Here is a 20233-nt window from a genome sequence, read left to right on the forward strand (position 1 = left end):
GGAGGATGCGGCAAATGGCGTTTATTGCGTCGTTACAATTCCTTATATAYGCGCCCGCGCTGCCTTTTCCTGTCTTAGCCCTGCCTCGTCGTGACGCCACATCACGTGATCTTCCGCAACGCCCCGTTTCGCCTACCACACTTCCCTACAGCAAATACCTTGACAGATGAGCACTATTAGGCTAACCCTATCTAAAAGGTAAGACACAGACAGGATTGCTCTAGGAAGTTAGCTGAGCTCAGCTAGTCTAATTGTAACTTCTGCTTAACAGAAGCAGAAAAAGGGAATTTGTGGAGAGAGTTCTATACCTGCGCCTGAAGATCAAAAGTCAACATGGAAAAACAGAGGTTCAGCATGAAGTATTGTGACTGTAGGCTTTCTAGAGCACCGCGCACTCGGAAGGCCATCATGCTTTCACTCTGAATGAGGAGGATAGCACAGATCACATCGAAGGAGCCAACCAAGAGAGTAAGAATGAAGCGGGCCTGATAGGAAAGAAAAATACAGATGTGACTGGCTACACTGAAACAGGGATAATCTTCAAATCTCTTTTAACTGGAAATAATAGAACAAATGAGTAAGGATATCCAGGCTGCCTACTCTCTGCCTAGAGAAATCTGAAGTAAGCATTTTAAGTATGTTACAACTAAACACGGTAGTTTGTCATACTGTTAACTGGCAAAGATCTGATCATGATTCTGGTCATTTGATGTAACCACTTGGTAATAACTGTAAACTCATATTGGCTGCTTTTGCTTATGTTACCCTCAATATAGTAGTTTTACAACTGTTAAGAGACATAATCTTGGCACTCTCTGTAATATCACTACATTTTTTTGCATGATTTTGCTTGAGTTTGAAGAACAGTTTGAAGAAATTGCTTTAACAGAGACTGGCTCTAAACTTCTTTTATGGCATAAACCAACTGGTAAGAATCTTCCTCTTTAATTTCTAGGGGAGGCAGTGGGTTATTTTGAATGCTGTATTTAGCAAGTTTTTAAAAATACTGTTTTGCCTGGGTTGTATCTGCAGCTTTGCTGTCATTCACAACARATACTTGCTGCTTTAAAAACAGATGAAGTGGCAAAATGTCCTTCATCTCTGTATAATTACATTGATACAAAGATGCTTATATGAGAATGTCTTATTCTGGCAGAGTAATTCTAAGTGGAGGGAGTTACAGTAATCCAAGTTACTTTTATAGTAGTAAAAAACATCCTTAATCTTCTGTACCAGGCCTTGTTTTGAGCTTTTTATTTAATATATAAGCTGAAGGCTAGGATGCATAGCTTAAATTAATCTGCATCTTTTTGATGCCTGTTTCTTACTGACCCTATCGATCCAGTTTGCTGTAARTAAGTATGTTTAACTAAATGTATAACTGATACATACACTGACTAGGCAAATTCTGCTCTGCTTTGATCTTGCTAGCTTGGCTGCAATCCCTTCTATCCAAGAACAAATCTTGGATGACTCTAGCTAGGAACCCCCTTTCCACCTTTGGGAAAGCTAAAAGGGAAGGACTTCTGAGAAGCACAGCAAGAGAAAATTTAAGTATAAACCCTAATAATGCATAGGATACAATCCTTGTTTTACATTTTCTTCTTATGAAACACAAACAAGATAATCTGGAATGATACTACTACTTCTAATACACTGTCCCTTTTTGTTTCCTTGCAGTAGGTATCACAACTCTCTTAAAAAAAAAAAAAAAAAAAACCCAAAAAAACAAAAAAAACCACAATGCTGAATTTATGGGCATTATATCAAGACAGTTAGCCTAATGACCCTGTTTCCACATATGAGCTCAAAAGATTCCAGTTCATTTCCTAGGTCAGATTTATGACTTTAAACCAGTCACTGTATAGACTGAAATCTGAAGCAGAGTAGGTTAAGTGAAGGTAATACCTACTGTGGTAATCCTGTGAGAATAAAGTTCTATGATATTAATGATACTTTCAGATATTACCATAAAGAAGCCCTTAAAATTGCTTAGAAAAACAGATATACCATTTTGGAGAAATGCACATTTGTGATTTAGCAGGAATAATTCAGCCCGATTTTTCTGTGATCACAGAATGGCTAAGGTTGGAAGGGACCTCTGGAGATCATCTAGTCCAATCTCCCTGCTCAAAGCAGGGTCACCTAGAGCATGCTGGACAAGGTCGCAACCAGGCAGGTATTCAATATCTCCAGAGAAGGAGACTCTGCAACCTCTCTGGGCAACCTGTTCCAATGCTCTGTCACTCTCACAGGAAAAAAGTTTTTGCTTATACTCAGGTGGAACTTCCTGAGCCCTTACCACAGCTGCTTTGCCTTTCTAAGATCTTCAGGTCCAAGATTTGGAGAAAAGCAAGGAGACTAACCAGGAGTTTTGGCTTTTGTTCAGCTGAGAGAACTGTGAAGTTGACAATGGATCGAAACATCACTAGCAAGATGGAAAGAACAAAAACACCGAGCTCCTGGCGATTCTCCTGCAGAATTCCTCTAGTCACATAGTATACACAGAACACTGGAAAGGAGAAAGAAATGTTATTTATCAAGTGAACACAGATTGCACATGGTGGAATTTTTCAATATGCTTGATCCAGAAGACAAAATTGTAGTATCAAGATCATGTAACTTAAATTTCCYCAGCCAAGAACATATCTTTATTCTTACCAATGAGCCTAAATCAGATGCCTAAAATCACATACTGTGAGTACCCTCCCCAACTGATTAGAATTTGAGATTATTTGTGAAGTGACACCTTGAAAATAGCAACATAGTAACTCTCCAAATGGCAGTTGCAGTGTATTTGATTATATTTGAATATTACATTGAACAGTAATATATTGAATAGCGTATTTGAATTAAATAAATATATTGAAATATTTGAATTAAGTGAAGCAACATTGTTTTTATTAAAAAAAACACCTGAAATTACATAGTGTTCCCAGTGAGAGTAATTCAAGTGACTAGCAAGGGATTTACCACTCATACCTATACCTCTACCGTACTGTTTGTGTGGCTCTGACCACTACAAAGGGAGTGCATGCTGAATTAAAACATTAGACAGATCCCTAACAGTTTATTTTTGTGCTGAAATTTTGAACTCTCCTCCTCCCCCCAACCTTTAGTCCAGAGAGAAATGGGTTCAGGGAAGTTCTGAGGTTATATTGTTATGAAATATGTCCAAAAGAACCACACTTAATACCACCATTAGCTGTCTCTGTTCATCTCTAAACATCAGTTCTGACAAAGCTTAAATAAGAAAAAGGCTTTCTTTTTGTAAGGACAGGAAACAGCCCTTTGTGTTTTGCAATTTCAGTTGCTCAAAGAAAAGAAGTCTCTACAAAGTTTTTGCAAACAGATTTTTTTTCTGAGCTTTTTTTTTTATTWTTTTTTTTGCAGATAGCATACATGCATTTCTGAAATAAAGGACATGTCCTTGTTTTTTGGAAAATATGGAACAACATGTGTCATCAAATTAAATCCAAAACCACCTTTGAAGTGACTATTGCTAGTCCAAGTGATTATTACAACTGGGGAATTCATTTCTCTTTAAAAATCTAATATGGACATCTTGAATTCTGACAGTCTTTGTCTATATTATGAAAAAATTGTTTCTGGTATATTTATGCAGGTTAGCTTACACATCTTAAAGTCTCAAGGTAAGCCAATCATAGTTTTAATATGTTTCTTGAATGATGTTCTTAATCAACTAATATGTTAAAACAATTAAAATCTGAAGTAATGTGTTAAACATGCACTATTTTTCCTTATCCATACCAGAGTTTTTGAGAGGCATGCATGTTGTATATTATGAATGTTCTTCATCTTTTCCTGAAGCACATAACAATGCAGTGTGACAGACTGGAGGTACCAGTGGTCTGTTCTAAYGTTAAAATTTTTGTTGGTGTGCTGAGTCTTGTGTGAGAAGCTGATAATCAAACCAGAATTTAGGAATAAATTAAAATTTTGTTTGTATGTGTCTAATGATAGAATCTGGAACAACATCTATTGCCTTTGTTCTCTTTTGGTGAAAAGATGAACGCTGGTAAGCAGTGATTGCTTATGGTCGACATGAAGGCTGGCTGTCCTTTCTAGACTGTGTTGGCCAGCTAGTTAATAGTCAAAACCTGCTAAAGTCACTGAAGGCAACTTCCTAAAATAATTGTTTTATTTATTTTCATGTTAATATATATATATTTTATGTTAAGTTTCATTTGTATTTAATATGAATGGACCCACCAAAAGAGGTGGCCCTTTCTTTCTTTCATTAAAATACTTCAGGTGAAGCAACAATATTGCAGAAACTTGGAGAGATGATATAATTTCTTATGTTTCAGAACAAATTGTGTATTTTTAGTTTCTTGTAATATAAGAAAGTACTCTGAAATAAACTATTACTCTAGCCTGTAATRCTAAACTTGCAAAAGACTCTGTGTATGATGTATCGTGTCACATGGAATGAAATAAGAAACCTTGCTTGCTCCTTAATTACTATTTGGGGAAGAATATATTTGTTTTAAAATACAAATAGTATGTGTCTTACCAACTCCAACTAATTGTATAAAAGAAATGGTGAAGTCTTCCTCAGTTTGTTGAGTGAGTGTCTCTATGGTGAGCCCTATTACACTTAGCAGAGATAAAATAGTCACACAGAAGTAGATCTTGACAGGAAACGATAGCTCTGAACAAGGCTTTATCTGCAAARAAAGAAAATATTTTAAACTCATAATGTGCTGTAAACTAGTTGCTCTTCCATAAGAAATGCATTAAAGCAAGTTAGATAAATGACACACTTTCCACTTTAGGGCTGGCCTTGCAAAAAGAAAGGGAAACTCTTTATAGCGGAATAGAAACTCCAAAATTGTTTAGGAAGGGAGAACTAWCTTTATTTGTTAAGTAATCTCAGCCTAGATTTTCTGGTTTACAACCAGAGCCTATAGTACACTTTGCTMCACCTCACAAAAAGCAGCATATTGTAATTTATTTGACCGTGATTTTATTGTAACTTACCGTAATTTCATCTCCTGAAACCAAGATTTTTCAATGCCCACAACTAGGCATGTCAAAATGTAACAAGCAGTGTTCAGCAAGTAAATTCTACCACTATTCTATTCGCACAGTCATCAGGATTTTCAGCTCCGGAAAATCATAAAGGTTTGCCCTTCTAAGCAATGCACACAGGATCTGACATATATTTTCCCCTTCATCCTAGGCAGCATAAACCCTGGAGACAGYTGAACTACTGATAAACTGCACCATACTAACAAAAATACTTTATTTTCCTCTGATGTCAGCAGTAAGGATAAAAAGCTTTGCCAACGGGTATGTGGAGGTGGAGAGTCACCTGGAGTCAGGGCTTAGCTGTGACATCGTCGTTGTCCAGTGATTTCCTCCTGCTGAACGTGATTTGAACATATTTATATTGGAAATGTTTCTTATGTAATTCACCAAAAGTCACTTTACGTTATTGTCCGTTTGAAGATACGGTTTTGTTTAAAAAACAAGACAAGATGCGTGCCGCTGGGATACTCACGGGGCCGCAGGGCGTGGGGATGAGCTCCCGGTGCCGGGGGACGAGGTTCGGCACAGGAAGGGCTGCGGTGTCACTGGCAGAAGACACAGAAAGTCTTGTCGCGACCGGGCGCCTATGGGGGCGCAGGGCTAACAGCCACCGCCCTCAGGCGATGTCACTCCCGCCCGCCCYCCGCGGGAGGCAGGTTAGGACCTCCTCTCCCCCCGCCCCCCCGCGCGCACTCCTCGGACCGTACCAACCAGTGGCAGGTGAGGGTGGCGGGCCAGGCTCCTCCCCTCTCCGCTACCGGTGCCCCCGGGTAACAAGGAAGCAGAGAGCGGAGGGCTGCCCCCTCCCCCAAGARCTTGGTACCGCCCAGCCTCCCTCCCCCTAGCGGCACGACACGCTACGGGTCGCCGCTAGGGCCAGGCCGCGAGGCGCAGCTGCCTACCTGTCGGCCGGCTCCATGGGCGCCTCGGCGTGTTCCCGCTTCGGTAACGGTTCCTACATGGCCCCAGCGGCCGCGCTCGGTTCTGGGCAATGCCCGCACTTCCGGGGGCGGGCGGGCAGCGGGGACGTCACTTCCCCGTCCCGAGCGGGCCTGAGCCGCTGCGGCAGCCTCGCTGCCCCGTAGCCGCGGGGACTCGGGCCCGGGGGGAGTACCATCGCCGAGCGCGGCCGGCCCTCCCGCGGCAGGCAGCCTGCCCGCGCTGGCCTAGCGGCGCTCTCCCCTGCCTCTACTTACCCGCGGTGCGTTCTCTGCCTCTTGCTCCTCCTCGGAGGTGTGTCCTTGCGCTGTGCACAGGTGCTAAGCTGCAGTTACTTTCCTTGGCTTGGCCTGGTGGAGGAGCTGGGTCAAGCACTGCAACAGAAAACAATGGCCGGTGGTTCCCATTTCCTTAGATTAAAGAGGTCTGGATTGACTTGAAAACCAGTGAACGTTGCTGCTTTTTGAGTCAGTTGTTCCCCTTCACTGGAATTGCATTCCCTATAGCCTATTTTTTTCCCTGCCAAATGATCATCCTGTAACCCTACAGTCCTCCCTTTGACCAGCTGCTGTAATAGTTAAAGAAATGGTTGTTTTGACAAAGATGGCACAGGAGAGGGCAGTGCTTCACAGGTRCACAAATCGGTATGTGCTGTAAAGAGGCTGGACTGAGATCACTGCAGTGCCCCCACCAGAGCGTCAGTGAGCGGTGCCATCACGGTTTTGGACCTAGCTTTCATTCAAACCAAGGTGAATTCTGAGTTTGTGCTTATTCGTTGCCCTTCCATTTGTGCTTATAATGCAGAAGCTATTTTTGAAATCTCTGCTCCCCAGGGCTCACTTGCTCCAGGAATTGCAAGCAAGCAGGTCTCCTAGGGGGGTGGTTTGCATGGGAGCCAAAAACTTCATTTTTAACTGCAGAAGCAAGCTAACTTGGTTGCTGCCCACTCTGGAAGAACATACAGGTTTTGTCCCCCGGCTGCGAGCCTTGCGGGCCTGCAAACGCCTTGACGTGTTTCCGCACAGAATGCACACACGCACACAGCTCTTCCCGTGGTCGGCTGGATTGAGGCCCTTTTCCACGGAGCCATCCTCACCCCTGAGGAACAGCAGGCCCTAGAAGAGGTGCTTTTCCTGCCGGTGCGTGCGCGTGGGGGGGGGCGTCTTTTGTGTGAGCAGAACTGCTTACTGAATCCAGTTACTGCGCGGTGAGCAAGCGGCGCAACGGGAACGCTACCCCGCGCCGTGGGCGGGCCGAGGCTGCTCGGCAGGCCGCGCCCCTCTCCCCAGCGGGGCGGAGGAGGGGCCGCGGCGCGGCGCGGCGCCGCAGGCTGGAGGCGGGAGCGGCGCGGCCGGCGAGCCGGGGGCAGGCGGCGGCCCGCGGGCGGGCGGGCCTGGAAAAGCCGAGGCTTGGTTTGGCCGGGGAGCGGCGCTTTGTTCCTGCAAGCACGCAGTTACGGGCTCGGAAGCCTCCGGGTGCCCTCTGTGATCTCTTGCGTGGTTTTCTTGCACCGGAGTGTCGGGTTTCCGCCTGCAAGAGGGAAAACGGTCGTCAGACTCTGCTGGTACCGATTCAGAAGATTCATAGTATGTTGAAAGTGCTGTTTTTTAAAGATCGCTTTGGCCAAGCTCAGCTTGATCTCGTCCCTAGGAGGGAGAAGTCCGTGTTATTTCCTTTTTCTAACTTGCCGCAGCTGTAATTTTCTTCTCTGAAAATCCTTAAGACAGGAAGCTGGGGGTAACAGGCCAAAACTGAAATTGTATAGTGCTACTCTGTGATGGTCTGTCAATGAGAATGGAGAGAGCAGCTTCAAGTATGMAGTGCTCTTGTTGCTTCTAGTATGTTTTAAATGGTAAGATAAATAGGTGCTTTGGGACACAGAAGTATGTGTGGAATCTGCCTGCGTGGTAGTTGATCCTGAATTCCTGAGGAGGGATGTTTAGGACTGAGCTGCTAGAAAYGTAACTGATGTACAATAAAGCTGTTTAAGTATTTTTTTAGCACATAGTATCTTCTTATTTGCATAGATATTCCTAGCTTTGAGGTTGTATTTACAATTTGTGTTCATAAATATCTTAGGTGCCCTCATCACCATATAATGAAACATAGTTTAGATATTCTACTTACTTGGGATGCTGATTTCTGTGCCTTTGTCAGTTTAGAAGCAATGTTTGGATGATCTGCGCTGCATGCAAGTAGATTAAGAGGTATGCTCACAAAGCTTTTGTTTGTTTTTCACCGTTAGATTAGCCTTAATTTCTCAAATATTTGCAACATTTTTGAGCTTTTATTTTTCTGTGCAGGATGTGAGACTGACTTTATAGAATTCTTTGGGGATATTTTCAAAATAATATCTCTCTCCTTAGAGACGTATACAAGGTGTAGCAAAGACTTTCTGTCTTCACTGTTACATGGTGGTCATTACAAAGTTTAGAGCACTTCTAATGTTGGACAAACGAATGCAGTACGGAACTGTCAGTGTCATGTGTAACAGTGATTGTCAGAATCTGCTAAGCTATGTGAGAAATAATTAGACCTTCTGAACAAAGTGTGTCTGTTCTGAGGTCAGCTGCATGGCAGAAGAATTTTATATTAATTTTTTGGAGTACCTGACAAACACTTGCAAATGAATATATCTTGATAATAAAAATATTCAGTATGCTTTATGAAAGAATATGTACAAAAGCAAGAGTTGTAATACATAGTTAAAAACACAGAATCAGCAGTGCCAGAAATGATGTGTTTTGTTTTCATTATAAATTGAGTCTTGATTAAGTATATGTAATTTTTAAAAGGTACTATATTCCTCTTTCATGTAACTTTTTGTCACTGTATGTGTTATATTTAATTGTATTATTTCAGTTTTAGGCAAAATCTCTGGGTATGTTAAACAGTTATGTTGGCTTTTTCTATTTTCAGCATTCCCTTAATAATTAGGGTTAAAACTGCAGTTTATCATGAAAAGTTAATTTAAGTGAATACTAGTACAAAGATTTTGGAACYATGTCATCAAATAGTAATCTCATCAAAACAATCTGATACCCAGGTTGGTTTTGAATCTGGTTATTTTTATCTCTTGCCTTTTGATTTTTATCAAAGTCATCTCTGAATAGACTTTTACCATTCTTGCTCTGTGCTTGCTTTTAGACAACATTGCAGTATGTCTCAGAATTAAGTGAACACAGCCCATCTGGCTGCCCGTACTTAATCTGTAGGTCTGTTGCAGAAAACCTTAGTGAAGTTCGTGTCTGGAATGTTTCAGGGCCCTATTATAATATTGCTCAGCGCTTGCAACTGGATTTCCACAAGCTGCCCTCATCCTTACCTCTCTGGAGTTTTGRCAAAGGGGGACACAACATATACCTCCCCTTCAGAGAACGAGAATTTATTTGCTTTTGAACTATGTTAGAACATTGTGTTGTTGTAAAACCCTACATATGATCTATTCCTTGTTTGTTGTCTTCCTCCTTTACTTACTGTACTTTAGTGTGGAATGTTGCAGTTTAATTTGAAAACATTTCCTATGGTGGAGCTAGTAAAAAAGTACAGTGAGCATCATCTTGTTAACTTGTGTTGCTTTTGCATTTTACTTTTTGCAAAAACTTGGTGTTTCTTTTCTTCTGAGGCCTGCAGAAAACAATCGACTTTCTGCTGCTGTTACAATGAAAGGGGGAAACTGTATTGGGGACCTGATGTGGATTAGGAGTAACCTTTTTCCTGTAGCCTTAAATTTCACGAGCAGTTTACCTAGTTTGGTCTACTGAATGGCCACAAAAACGATTATTGTTGCAGGAGTGAGTGAAGGAGAGACTATTTCAGAGGCGTTATGAAATGGTGCTAGTTTTGAAATGTTCATTAAATTGTGGCATCATTTCCACAAACACACTGTACAGATAGCTGTCATTTCTATATATTTGTGCAGTCTAGCTGGCAGCAAGATGATGTTTATTCCCATGAAGGCCACTTGCATGCAATAAAAAATAATGTCAGTAATTCAGTAATCAAACCAAGGGGTAAGTTTGAATCTGATGCAAGTCWACCATAAAGTAATCAGTATAGTTTTTCTCTTCCCATATGACTACTCTGTTAAGAACTGAAGGGACAAAAATATTTTAAAATAAAAACCAGATGCTTAGAAGCATTTTCAGACAATGTCTTCTTTAATTTTCTTCACCCTTAAATTCTTTGAGAAAAGGCTGACACTCTGTTCTTGTTTTAAGCTTGAAGACAGTATATTTCCAATAAAATTTAAGCTTGAAGACAGTATATTCCAATAAAATACTAGGAACAGAAAGGGAAAAGGAGTGTGAATGCAGCAGTCTTACAAATTTGGTGTCTTCATGCATATGAAATTGAGTTGTCGTCAAATTGATTGGTAATTAGTTATTTCTCATACAGTCAGGATTTGTATGAGTCTCTCAAAGCTTGTACTCCAAATAGATTTTTTTTTCACCTTTACTACAATATTTTTTATTTCTACTGTAGTAAAGATGAGACAAGATGCAAAGAACAGTGTAAAATGCACTGCATGCTGTTTATTCTTGTGACCAGGAAAATTCAAWGTCTGTGTGTAAACCAACAGAAACAGTCTACCATCCTCTGCTACATTTTCATCTATCGGTAAACATCAACTGCGAGTTGGTCTTAAGGGAAGAAGATTGAATTAGTCCCAGATGAAGAACTCTTTCAGCCAATTTAAGACCTTCCAGTTGATTTTAGACAGCAGGTCAGTAATTTGGGGCATGGGTTTTAATTGCTTTTCAACTTGCTGCCATATGTGGAATCAGTGATACTAGATATGATATAGCAGTGATGCCGAGGCTGGGTGTTGTGTTTTACTTAATTGCTTTTGGTTTTAATAGAGCGGTATAAAGAGAATAATTATTAACAAAGTTGTGATAACACTTAATAGTTCTGAATGTACAGGAATTTTTTTAAAGACCTAAAAAAGAAGGAATCAAGGATCAAGTTTTCCTTTCAAATTCTCTTAAAGAATGCATGCCCTCCTTTAAATTGACTAGTTTTCTGTTAAACTGGGTTAACTTGAATATATAGATTAATGTGAATGTGTTAATAAGCATTGTATCTCAGTGTGCTGTGAGCATGATTTACTGATAAAAATAGTGGAAAAGGATAAGGGAATAGGGATGAAGGCCTTCTGTGCATGGCTGTAACAACAGAAATATAATACATGAGGAATGGAACTTTTCAGTGTAGAGTAGCTGCTGTTTAGGGTTTTGAAACTGACAGTGAAATTTAAATCTTTAGTACATCTTCGTGAATATTTGGGGGCTGTTGCACTGGACATTAAAAAGCATGAATCATTGAATCGGTAAGGTTGGAAGGGACCTCTGGAGATCATCTAGTCCAACCCCTCTGCTCGAGCAGGGTCACCTAAAGCGTGTTAGACAGGGTTGCGTCCAGGYGGGCCTTGAATATCTCCAGAGAAGGAGACTCCACAATCTCTCTGGGCAACCTGTTCCAGTGCTCTGTCACTCTCACAGTGAAGAAAGGAAAAGTGTATCATATTCACCTTAGCAAACATGATAAAATAACATAAATTCAGTGCAAGTATACTAGCTGTTGTTAGAACTCCTATATTTTTGCTTACCACTCATCTTTTCCTGTGCTATTTTTGATACACTGTAGTGTTATGGTCTCATTTCAAACAGTTTTGCCTAGATGTCCATGATTAACTTCCAACTTGAGAATGACTTTTTAAACTCTGTAAGGTTCACCATCCTGTTCATCCACCAAATGTGATTGTAGATAACAATATTCCAAATATAATTTCCCCTAGTGCTCATTCATCATGGAGCAAAAGAGGTCCTGTCTGTCATTTCTTTCTCATCTGTGTCATTCTGTTTTCTTTTGAAAATACAGACTGAAATACAGACTTCAAAATAGAAAGCAATAAATACAATTATAGGTTTTAAAGTTGCAGATAAAATGCTCGGGTGCAATTCTTTTCTGTCGTAGTATACACTTTGCATCTGTTAGCATTACGATGCTACCATTACATGACTTCAGAAGAATAAAGGTCAGGGTGTGTTTTTGTTGTTCTCTGTACTATTCTACTGTAACTCACCAAATTCACATAACTTGTAGGAGGGGAAACCTCTGGTGGCAAAAAGATCTAGTGCTGCCTTCTATCAGTTAAAAAAGAAAAGGGGGAGGGATTTGTGAATTATTGCAAATACTAATCACAGAATCACAAGATATAACTGTGCTACAGTAGCAAAATAAGGAACACTGCATTATTTAGAAGTAATTAAATTCAGAACAAGTCTGCATGGAAAACTCTTGGATATATTTTCCTGCTTTGTTCACGTAATTCACCTAGTTACTAGGACAGYGGAAGTTAAATGCTTGTTTACTGGAAGTTACAGTCCTTGATTACTGATAGCTCACTTTAACTCAAGATTATGGTAAGGGAGTAAGTAGTACTAAGGGTGCATGCTTCTGCCCAGGTTTCTAAGTTATGAAGATTCTTCTGTAGTGATTATAAGGATACCTTAGACTGAGACAAAGATGACTGTAGAATCTTGAAGAAGAATTAATTATAACTGAAAAGGCTGTGTTGACATACTTTAGATGGAGAAAGAACTTAAGAACAAAATGGTTTTGTGTGTGGGTGCATATACATACTTAGAATAAAAAATCTCCTAGGTAAGTTCTTAGTCCTTCATCTTGGTATCATGGTCATATTAGCAGGGCACAATACAGTCTGAAAGACAAGGCACAAAGGTCTTTTTATCTTCAATAAACTGACAGTGAAATGTGATGTTTTTGCTGTGCTAGGGATTTAAAATGTCATGATGTTCAGAGCTATGTTGTTTTCCTTTCTTCTCTTTTCTCATTCTCAGGCGCAAAAAGTGGAATAGACCACATGAAGAAGCAAGTGAAGTTTACTTTTTGCAAGATCTTATTTGGAGGACCAARCACACTTTTGCAAGCCRTTGGAGATGAAGGATTAATCATATATTTTTGTTTCCTTGAAGTAGCACAGTGTACTTAGTCAATGTTGCTTTATATTAAGGACAAACATTAGTTTCTTAACGTCAGCATGTCAACTGCAGCAAGTACTCAGACACTGGAGGAACCTAATCCTCCCCTCCTTGAAGAAAAGCCAAAGGAAAAAGCATTATTTCAGTTAGGCTCATTCTTTGCTAACAGGAGTGAAAAATTTGTAATTGCTAGAAGTGATAGTGTACCGGAGGAGAATGTTCTGAAAATAACTATCACAGAGACTACAGTCATTGAGTCAGACTTGGGCATCTGGAATTCCCATGCTCTCATCTACCTCACTTTGTGGTTTTTCTTCAGCTTTTGCACTCTTTTTCTTAACAAATACATCCTTTCATTACTGGAAGGAGAGCCCAGCATGCTAGGTAACCTTACCTTTCTTTGACGCTTTAATTACATTGAGATATTTGACAATATCAGATCCTTCTGTACAAAGTTGTGGGAATAAATTGTTCACTTGAAGTGRAAAAGACCTTTCTAGGTGAKGTGGGGTGGATCTTGAAGCTGGGAAATTGTGAGTTGTAACCTTGACCTCTAAAGGGAGTTGTGACACTGTCCCTTCCTCCCCTTGTCCCTCTAGTCTTTGAAAGAGAGAACAAAACTTTGTTCATAGAGAAGATGTAAAATGGTGTTTGAAAAAAAAAAAGTGCTGGAAAGAAAAATGTAATTAAATTTTCTGTTTTCTGTATTGTAGGGTAGTGTGAGGCTTTTAAGAAAATTAAGTCTGGAGTTAATTGTTTCCAGAGTTCTTTAGATTAAATTTGTTTGTAGAAATGCAAAAGTTGCCTTCACATGACCACTATTATCTGATAGGCTTATTTTGCCTCTTTTTTTTTTTTTTCTTTCTTTTCAAGGGGGAAACAAAGTGCATTTTATCTGTGTGCCAGATTTTGTATGTATATGCCACCTTTATGCTGTATTCTGCCACCTTACTGGTAGATGTAGGAGTAAAAGGGCTTTTGTGCATGTTCATAAAATTTAGATAATAGTGGCTATGTTTCTTAAATACTAAGAATACTGCAGATTGTCATGTTGCTTGATTCTTTCTGATTTCATCATCTTATGATTTGTTTTCCCCATCTTTCTTTAGGTGCTGTTCAGATGCTTTCAACTACCTTTATTGGCTGTATTAAAATGTTTGTTCCATGCTGTTTGTACCAGCACAAATCACGCATCTCGTATCCACCCAATTTCATTATGATAATGCTGTTTGTTGGATTAATGAGGTAAATGGTTAAATTTTCTTAGAGATTTATCTGATTGCTTCATTGTGTTCCTCTGTAGAAAACCAATGTTTTCATGGCTTTCTTCCTTTTCTTTCTTGGATTAGAAAGCATTTAGAACAGTGTTCACCTGCTCCTTCGTCCCCTCCCAAAAATAAGAATCACAGGACAATTTTGTCTTTAGTTCTTTTTCCTAACTACTATGTTTCTTTTTCCAGATGCCAAKTTTTGAGCTAGTTTAGCATTCTGTTGCAATTAACCTCTTTTAAGACATACTCTAACATGGTCTTTCCATTTGCTGTTATTTCTTGTTCTCGTTTGAGGCTGGCATTTGTTTAGTATAATAGCATATATTATAATGTTGCTTTGTTCTATCACCTTTGCCAGCATTTTGCCTCAAAGGTGATACAGACTGTTAACATTTACGTTTTAAAAGTAAGTATTTGCTGTATGCTGGGATAGCATCAGTCTGTGATCTAGGAGAGAGTATATGGTTTGATTTTCTTCTACGCTACAAAAGTGATATGGGATAAGAGCATTCATATTAATTCAGAACAGCTTTATTTTAATAACTGTGCAGTCTTGCTGATTAATTTCATAGTTTAAAGTATGAATAAATGTTCAGCATACTTAACTTACAGTACAGATGGATGGCTACAAGTGTTAAAGTTTCCTTAGCAAATTACTGTTTATCGGTAGAACTGTATTAACTGATTTTAACTTAAGCCTACTGAAAATCTTAGCTTAAAACATTGTCAGCTGAGGCTTGATTACTGAGTGGCTTAAAAAGTAAGCTTTATGGATTGTTAGAGGTCTATTGTACGTGATGTACAGACTGCACCTGATAATTGCCTAAATGTGCCCTCATTCTTGCTAAGTAGGTACGAATATTTAAGCTGCTGCAAAGGGAATGATCTGATGCATTATACCATAGCATACTTGATGCATATTACACCATAGCAGGTGCTATGGACTGGAAGTATGTAGCTGGTCAGTTACTGCAGTTCAGTCAAGCTATCAAAGTTTGGCAACTTGATTGCTGGCTACGCTCATCCATGTTTTTACTTACTGTAGCTCAATTTTATATATTACTAGATAAATTACAGTGCAGTTGTTTCCTAGGCTGGATATCTAAAAGATGATGTTTAAACGTTATATTATTCTCTGCTTAACTTTGTCTGTTAYTCTCTTTTACAGATTTGCAACAGTAGTGTTAGGGCTTGTCAGCTTGAAAAATGTGGCTGTTTCGTTTGCAGAAACAGTTAAAAGCTCCGCACCTATTTTTACTGTTATTATGTCTCGAATGATATTAGGAGAATACACTGGTAAGTACTTCACTGTTAAAATATGATCATTTTGTGTAATGCTATGGGTTACTTGGCCTTGACAGGGAGATTCCACCAGAATGTGGTAAGTAATTGGATGAAACTGGCAGAATTATTCCATTTGAACACAGTAGATAGAGTACATACAAGTGAAAAATGATTTGTTTCAAGACAACTGTTTAAAGGCAATTTTGGTTTGAAGTTCTTTTTCTGCCAAGAGATATCATTGTACCTTTTAAATAGTTCTGTGTGTTCCTTTTTTTGAGGATAACTTGTTGATCTGAATTTAAAAATCCTGAATTTATTTACTGGGATCACTCTGTGGCTGAAAAATAAAAGCTGACTTTCCAGAGTTCAGCTCCACAACATAATTTTCTTTTGATTGCATGCTTGAAGCTATTTGCTTGAAGAGATTTTGCTTCTAACCAATTACAAGTCAGAGGAGTAATACAGAAGCCATTCAGTTTTTGTGCTGCAAAGCCCAAATGACAGAAGGCTGAAATGCACCAGAAAAATACTAGTTCAGTTACAGAGAAAGAAGAGTGAATATTATTTTTTTCTGCTATTTGGTGACAAAGATTAAATGAAAACAGGCATCAGTCTATTTTTCTTTTCCAAAGTAGATATTTTCATCACTGAGTATGTATCCATATTGTTTTCCAGAGCACGTTGTTATTGTTTGAGATCTCATTTTAGAACCTCTGTAATTTAAAATCCTTTCAAAGAAGTTTTTTTTTTCTTTTAACTAAAGAAGTTAATCTGGAATTGAGACTTTTTCTAACTATATTATCTGATGTGTTGTATTGGAAGTACAATAATTAAATACAGATTTTAAACTTTCTGTTCATTTGCAGGATTGCTGGTTAATCTTTCTCTCATCCCTGTTATGGGTGGGCTAGCTCTTTGTACAGCTACTGAAATCAGTTTCAACATTCTGGGCTTCTCAGCAGCTTTATCTACTAATATCATGGACTGGTAAGGCATAATGAAGGTTGCATGTGTGGAATAGAGGAATTTTATTTGTTACAAAATRGGAGAAAATTACCTGTAGTTCTTGTATACTACATTTAAGCTTTGGTATATAAAAATTATTTTTAACTAGTTACTCTTGGGATGAGAAACCATATCTGTTAGGATTTGTGAGATAAAGAACAGTACAACTTTGTGACTTCAAGATAGAATTAATTTAGAAATACTAGGATCACTCTTCTTATTTTTATTAAGAGATGATTTACAAAATTATTCTGTTGTACATCATCAGGACGGCAAATGGTGAGCAGCTTTAAAACTAGTATGATGGCAAGAACACTTGAGAATTTTAGTTTCTTGCATGTGAAATAGTTTTGACACATACTGATTTAGAGAATGGTGGTGGACTGTGTCGGATTTTACATATGAATGTGTCATTTTCTGTGAAAGTTCTGAGTTTAGGTCTAAATTTATTTTGCATGCTTCTTTCCAAAATAAGGTAGACTTGGTGAGTGTTTTGTGGTCTCTCCCCTCTTGCTCTGGGTATGATGATTTATTTTGGCATTGTACACTTTGCACTCTTAATTATAGCAGAGGTTCAGGCATGAGAGAGGACTGTATTCATGCTTTATTTTAATAYAATGAATGCAAATCAGGTGTCATATTTTACCTTGAAAGTAAAACTTTTAGGGTATATTACAGAATAGTTATTTTGTAGATAAATGCRTTAAAGTAGCAAAAGTGTGTACTGGATTTTTCTTCCCTGAATATGTTTAGCTATGAATCATACTTTAAAATATTTTATTTAAATCCCTAGATTATTTAGAAGAAAATAGAATTCAAACTGAGCTTTGTTTATGTGAATAAAAAATGTGTAGACAATGTCACCTAATGTATTCCAGAGAAACAACTGTCTTTCTCACAGTTTTTGTTCATTATATCTAAAATCTATAGGTAAGTGTTTTTTCCTTTTTTTTTTTTTCAGTTTGCAAAATGTCTTTTCCAAAAAACTACTCAGTGGAGATAAATACAGATTTTCGTAAGTATTTAAAATAACTCAAGTTTGTTGATAATAGAAGGACCTTGGGCTGCATGAGGTAACCCATTAGTTGTGATTAGATTGTACTAGACTATTTTTTTTTTCCTTAAGCTCTTTGCAGTTTTAATCTAAATGATTTTGTCAGAAAAGAAAAACTCATAAATTCTCAGGTCCCACTGTGGTAGGGAGGAGTCATGATCAGCTAAAACTCTCAGCATACCCAAAATGAGTCATCTTTATACAAAAATGTGTCCTTATCCTGTCATATCCAATCATAAAACTTCCTTTAACATTATCAGTCTTACAGAAGCAACCTTCAGTACCCACTCCACATTTTAACTATGAAACATGTGAACCAGTAGTAAAATAGTGTGATAAAATATGTTCTCCCTCTCTCTCTCTCTCTTTTTTTTTTAAAAAAAAAAAAAAGACTATAATTTTTTCAGAAGTAACTGCAGAAAACATCAAGCCTTTTATCTTCAATCTGTCTCAGCCAACTTGGAAAGCAAAATACCATCTTTCCAAGAGATTGCTCAACTTATTGTCCCCAAGGCTTGGTAGATGTTTTTTTTGTGTTACTTTTTGATGTCTGTAAATGCAATAATGAGGCTTCTACTTAAATTTGATGCAGCTTTCTTCAGTTCTAAGAAAGTAGAAGATTTTACTAATTYCTTTGTTTGTCCTTTGTAGAGCCCCAGAGCTTCAATTTTATACCAGTGCTGCAGCAGTGGTTATGCTTATTCCGGCTTGGATATTTTTTATGGTAATTTGAATTTGCTACACTGATGTATATTTTCTTATTGACTTGTGAGCATAACCTTAGGTTTACCTTCCATCCTTCCTGTTTTTTAAAATCACCCTGGAATGCATTTCCAAGATTGCATTCCAAGAGATGCAAGAGATTGGAAAAAAATATGTTCAAAGAAAAAAGGTTAGTATAGACATGACTTGCAAAGTGACCCAGAAAGTGTGATTTTAATTTAAATGCACCAATTCAGACAAAATCGTGATTTTTTTTTCCTCTAAAATCCTGACATATTCAGATAAAGACTTAAACAAATGCTAAATACTTGTTGACTTTTTGCTTATATTCACATGGTATGCAACAGTATTAACTCTCTGAAAGCAAGATTGACATGATGTAAGTATAAATTGTCAGAAGATAAATATGAATCCTTATATTGTCATATAATAGTGTTCAAAGGAGAAGATACGTCACAGACAAGCAGAGCGCCCAGGAAAGTTCATTCAGATCAGACCTGGGTTTCTAGTGTATTCTTTTAGAGGAAAAATCATATTTTGAGGCTATAAAGATTCTGCATGTTTTAGCTTTTGCTTTGCTGACATTTTGATGAAAAACAAGTATTTGTTTATAATAATAATAATGATTTTGTTTTTTAGACTTGGAGAGAAGTTTGATTCTAGATTTATTTATAAATTAGTCTTAAAATCTTCTTTTTGCATTTAGGACGTACCGGTAATTGGGAAAAGTGGAAGGAGCTTCAGCTACAACCAAGATATCATTGTACTTCTCTTAATAGACGGAGTCTTGTTCCACCTGCAAAGTGTTACAGCCTATGCCTTGATGGGAAAAATTTCTCCTGTGACTTTCAGGTAAAAATTTCATATCAGGATCACTATTTTTTCCTWCATATTTCCGCTTTGGAACCAGGTAGTAAAGGTGTTGTGCAAATAAATAATGTAAATGCACAAATGCACCAAATGCAAGAGGAAAATGAGTCAGATCCTACATACCCCTAAAACTTCTTTTTCATTCTCCTTCATGGCATGAGGAGAGCAGCTTTTGACTCAGGCTGTTGACCTGAGGGAACGGGCGCTCATGTTTAGCAGGAGTGCTGCATTCAAGTTTAACAGCTCTTCCGTAAAAGTGGTTAACCAGACCAAAGAGAATCAGCAGAACCTTAGACGAAAAACTAAGCATCCTTTTGCTTGAGTGATAATAAGGCAATACTTACATAGCAGTGCAGTGCAGAATACGACCAATCAGTTCTGTATAGCCATTTCTGAAGCACAGCACCAGCACAATGGGTTGTATTTGTATTTTCACATATGCTTTTAAGACAGCTCCATCTATGCTGTCAGATATATACTGCAGCTTTGCTAGGCTATAAACAATTATGATTCAGTAATTGGTCATTTTGTATGAATAGCCTTGTGGCCTGCAGGGTCATCCTGGTTCTAAACTTTCAAGGCTTCTCCTGTCTTACGCTCTCATGTGTCGCTGCCTCAGTCTTGTGATCCTTTGCTGTTTCACACATTCTTGTTTTGAAGTTGATAGTTCTATCTACACAACATCAGGATGTAAAAGCATATATGCATATTTATGCAAAGAAAAAATGTCTTAGCTATGTGTTTTAATATTATTGATATAGGTTAGAATTTGGTTCTTTTCAGGTTATAAATAGTATATGACCTGAATAGTGAAATGCACTTAAAAATGTATAGTTATGTTGCTGGTGTTCTGTTGGCATTTAGGGATGTCTGCATTAGCTACAAACAAATTGCTAGCACTACTGCATAATTAAAAATAACCAAAATAAAAACCTCTTTGGAGAGGCGAGTTACTCGTATTAGCTCTGAAATTAAGATAAGTATAAAGTACTAGTGCCAATATACAAGCAGTCAGATTATACTAG

General features: G+C 38.3%; 2 protein-coding genes and 1 long non-coding RNA gene across 15 annotated transcripts in view; 2 read left to right on the forward strand and 1 right to left on the reverse strand.

Annotated features, from left to right (window-relative positions):
• LOC146585921 (uncharacterized) lies at positions 1 to 6045 on the reverse strand. 2 transcript variants are annotated; one of them, XM_085322123.1, is made up of 5 exons: positions 5958 to 6045; positions 5528 to 5600; positions 4538 to 4691; positions 2367 to 2512; positions 1 to 485 (listed from the first exon to the last, which is right to left on the reverse strand). In XM_085322123.1, the coding sequence occupies exons 1-5, from the start codon at positions 5972 to 5974 to the stop codon at positions 303 to 305; spliced, it is 573 nt and encodes a 190-aa protein (XP_085178249.1). In that variant the 5' UTR covers positions 5975 to 6045; the 3' UTR covers positions 1 to 302. The 2 variants fall into 2 exon arrangements, with proteins under 2 accessions (XP_085178249.1, XP_085178250.1); XM_085322124.1 differs by having other exon boundaries at positions 400 to 485; positions 2303 to 2512.
• Positions 135 to 4410, forward strand: LOC146585922 (uncharacterized). Its single transcript, XR_014897890.1, has 3 exons — positions 135 to 198; positions 272 to 928; positions 3394 to 4410. It is a non-coding gene; the product is annotated as an uncharacterized LOC146585922 (long non-coding RNA).
• Positions 5974 to 20233, forward strand: part of SLC35E2B (solute carrier family 35 member E2B) — a 22394-nt gene continuing 8134 nt past the window's right edge. For 3 of the 12 annotated variants that reach the window (XR_014897889.1, XR_014897888.1, XM_085322112.1), the window contains exons 1-10: positions 7285 to 7580; positions 8152 to 8201; positions 10577 to 10720; positions 12861 to 13385; positions 14111 to 14246; positions 15441 to 15568; positions 16423 to 16543; positions 17523 to 17576; positions 18267 to 18339; positions 19045 to 19190. Coding sequence is in view for 10 of the 12 variants with exons in the window: in XM_085322112.1 (XP_085178238.1) it covers positions 13061 to 13385; positions 14111 to 14246; positions 15441 to 15568; positions 16423 to 16543; positions 17523 to 17576; positions 18267 to 18339; positions 19045 to 19190 (983 nt within the window). In the remaining 2 variants the exon portion in view is untranslated. Of the gene's footprint in view, positions 6001 to 6955; positions 7134 to 7283; positions 7581 to 8151; positions 8202 to 9022; positions 9041 to 10545; positions 10721 to 12860; positions 13386 to 14110; positions 14247 to 15440; positions 15569 to 16422; positions 16544 to 17522; positions 17577 to 18266; positions 18340 to 19044; positions 19191 to 20233 lie in introns of those variants that run through there. The other 9 variants (XM_085322114.1, XM_085322122.1, XM_085322113.1 and 6 more) reach the window with 9 other exon arrangements.

The sequence above is a fragment of the Rhea americana genome, unplaced genomic scaffold (assembly GCF_003343005.1).
Source record: "Rhea americana isolate MKP2758 unplaced genomic scaffold, rheAme1 scaffold_740, whole genome shotgun sequence".
NCBI classification, from domain to species: domain Eukaryota; kingdom Metazoa; phylum Chordata; class Aves; order Rheiformes; family Rheidae; genus Rhea; species Rhea americana.

Coding starts and splice junctions, on each gene's coding strand:
- LOC146585921 (XM_085322123.1), bottom strand. Junction 2,513..4,537: donor TATACAATTAGTTGGAGTTG/GTAAGACACATA, acceptor TCTCCTTTCCAG/TGTTCTGTGTATACTATGTG. Junction 486..2,366: donor AACAAAAGCCAAAACTCCTG/GTTAGTCTCCTT, acceptor CTTTCCTATCAG/GCCCGCTTCATTCTTACTCT.